The sequence below is a fragment of the Pseudorasbora parva genome, chromosome 6, assembly GCF_024679245.1.
Source record: "Pseudorasbora parva isolate DD20220531a chromosome 6, ASM2467924v1, whole genome shotgun sequence".
Lineage (NCBI taxonomy): Eukaryota > Metazoa > Chordata > Actinopteri > Cypriniformes > Gobionidae > Pseudorasbora > Pseudorasbora parva.
The window spans coordinates 46,366,452-46,368,675 of NC_090177.1; the positions used below are offsets into that span (position 1 = coordinate 46,366,452).

At 49.4% G+C, this 2,224-nt stretch overlaps 1 protein-coding gene across 1 annotated transcript; it reads right to left on the reverse strand.

Moving 5' to 3' along the window:
- Positions 1–461: 461 nt before the first annotated feature.
- Positions 462–1,994, reverse strand: LOC137079080 (uncharacterized). The gene is made up of 2 exons (XM_067447033.1): positions 1,132–1,994; positions 462–1,024 (listed from the first exon to the last, which is right to left on the reverse strand). The coding sequence occupies exons 1-2, from the start codon at positions 1,968–1,970 to the stop codon at positions 490–492; spliced, it is 1,374 nt and encodes a 457-aa protein (XP_067303134.1). The 5' UTR covers positions 1,971–1,994; the 3' UTR covers positions 462–489.
- Between the last annotated feature and the right edge of the window lie 230 nt (positions 1,995–2,224).

The following is a 2,224-nucleotide window of genomic DNA, read 5'->3' on the forward strand; positions in this document are numbered from 1 at the left end:
AGCCATTCCTGTCTGTTATATTTTTTTGTGTGTGTTTTCTTTGGCAAACTTTTGTTAAACATGAAGCAGAAAGTCATACAAACATCACAAAGACATGAAGATGACAAAGACAAACAAACAACACACATGACAAAAACACAGATTATCTGAACATGAACAACCATTAAATGGTATGTAAACTGATTGGGTTAGATTGGAACTGATTAAGGTTAAAATGATTGGCCTTGATATTGAACATAGGCCAGAACATTTTTTGTATAAAAAAAATATACTACAAAGTGCGTTTTAACAGCAACATAAATAATAATAAAAAACACAAGAACATTCTTAAGTAAAACTGTAAAGTGCATTTTTTTAACTATATAAATAAATAGATTGTACTTGCTGAAGCACTTTAAAAAACACAAACAAACACAAATAAGCCTCCTTCTCTCTCCTACAGATGGCACATAAGAAGTGGCATCACACAGGTAAGTTATTTACAGTTATTTACACAGTTCTCCTCTTTTCCAACTCTGCATCCACCACACTTTTAAAGTGTTCAAAGCTGTCGTACACCACATTGTCAAACCCAGAAGTCGTGGATTTCCTAGTGGATGAACAGAAGGAAAATATCTTCTGGGTACTTCCAGCCACTTTGTCCTTGGAAGCTGTGTACCTCTTCCGCCGTCCACCACAATTAGGAACGTGGCAAGCCCTACATGGCCGCGAGGACTTGTTCGGCATGAATGCCTTGACTGTTGGTGCAGGAGGTACAAAGCTCTGGCTGCACGACGGCCCACGATACAGGACGGAGGGAGCCTGTGGCTGTGCGGGGAGAACCAGCAGTATGGGTGCTGCCGACACAGGGGGTGGTCCATAGGTGGGCACAGCAGGCTTTGGCTGGAGGTGGGTGGATGCAGCAGGCCTTGGCAGAATAAGGGTGGGCTCAGCAGACTTTGGCCGAGTGGAGGAGGAGGACGATGCCGTAGGCTGAACGGGCCGGCTCACAGGAGGCACAGGCTCTGGCTCTTCAACAAATAATCTGAAAAAAATAAAATACACATGTAATGAGTATTGATATGACGTGTGTGCTATTTGCTTTCTTTTCCACAGCCAACAGGTAAAAAAAAGTGCTAAGTGACAACTTACCTCCGCTTCTCACCACGCCTTTTTCCAGCTTCGTGATGAACGTGGTGGTATTGGACCTGAGGCCGGTCTGGCGGCGGGAGGGATGTCGGCAGTACAGGAGCTTCTGGGAACGGTGCGTCCGACAGCACTTTCAGGTGAGGCGTCACTTTTGGCAGTACCGTCGCCCCGTAGTTGGCCTTTTTCTCCTCCCTGGCAGTGAAGGTGGAGATGGACTTGGCGTTCAAGTTGGGCAGTGGAATGGCGAGACTGCATAGGATGGGGTCGTCTCGGACTCGGTCTGCAATCCTCTTATACTGTCCCTTCAAAGAAGCCGTGACCTTGCTGGGGGAGGTGAGCTGATTAGCCGGTGCTCGGTTCTTCAGCATCTTGAGGAGGAGGTAGAGCAGGCGACTGTCCTCCGTCACCTGTGCCACCTGAGCGTACCTCATGCAGCCAAACTTGGTCTTCTGGGCTGCTCTGGTCTCAGGAGAGTCCGCCCCAAGGCACCGACCGAACAAGGTGTAGCCCCACCTGGACTCGTACTGCTTGACGAAACGGGCGGCGGTCTTGTCGTGGTCGTGGAGAGAGCTGGCAGCGGCGGCGATCTTCTGCCTCAGGTCAGCCGGCACTAGGTGATGGTCGCTGTTGTCGGACAGTTCTAGGAGGAGCAAGGCCAGTGCCTCCACTTCCTCTATACCTGGCAGATGCAGATGTCGATGGTTCATTAGCGCGTCTTGCAGGGCAGGACTGTCCTCCTCTTCCGCCTGTTCTGCCTGGGTGAGGGCGACGTGCTTCCCACAGACTCTGTCTATCGGGTCCTCCTCTGTATCAGAAGACATGCCGAGACCCTCGTCCGCCATTTCGTCGTCTCCTTGCTCAGCCGATTCTTCCTCGTCCTCCTCCTCCTCCTGCGACTGCTCTTCCTCAACTACAAATATGTAATTGTATTAATCACAATCATGTCTACACAACAATAGTTTTTTTTGCACCAGGTTTGTCATCATTGTTTAAGTGTGTGATCAAGTACTGTACCTTTCTGCACGTGGCAGTGAAGCTGGTGGACTGGCACATGGCGTACTCGACACCAAGGAGCTCCTCCTCGTCGGGGTGCTCG

Bases quoted from the DNA above. Each gene is read 5' to 3' on its own strand.
- LOC137079080 (XM_067447033.1), bottom strand. From the start codon at position 1,970: ATGGCGGACGAGGGTCTCGGCATGTCTTCTGATACAGAGGAGGACCCG. The intron at 1,025-1,131 runs GTAAGTTGTCAC...TATTTTTTTCAG, and splicing joins AGGCGTGGTGAGAAGCGGAG to ATTATTTGTTGAAGAGCCAG.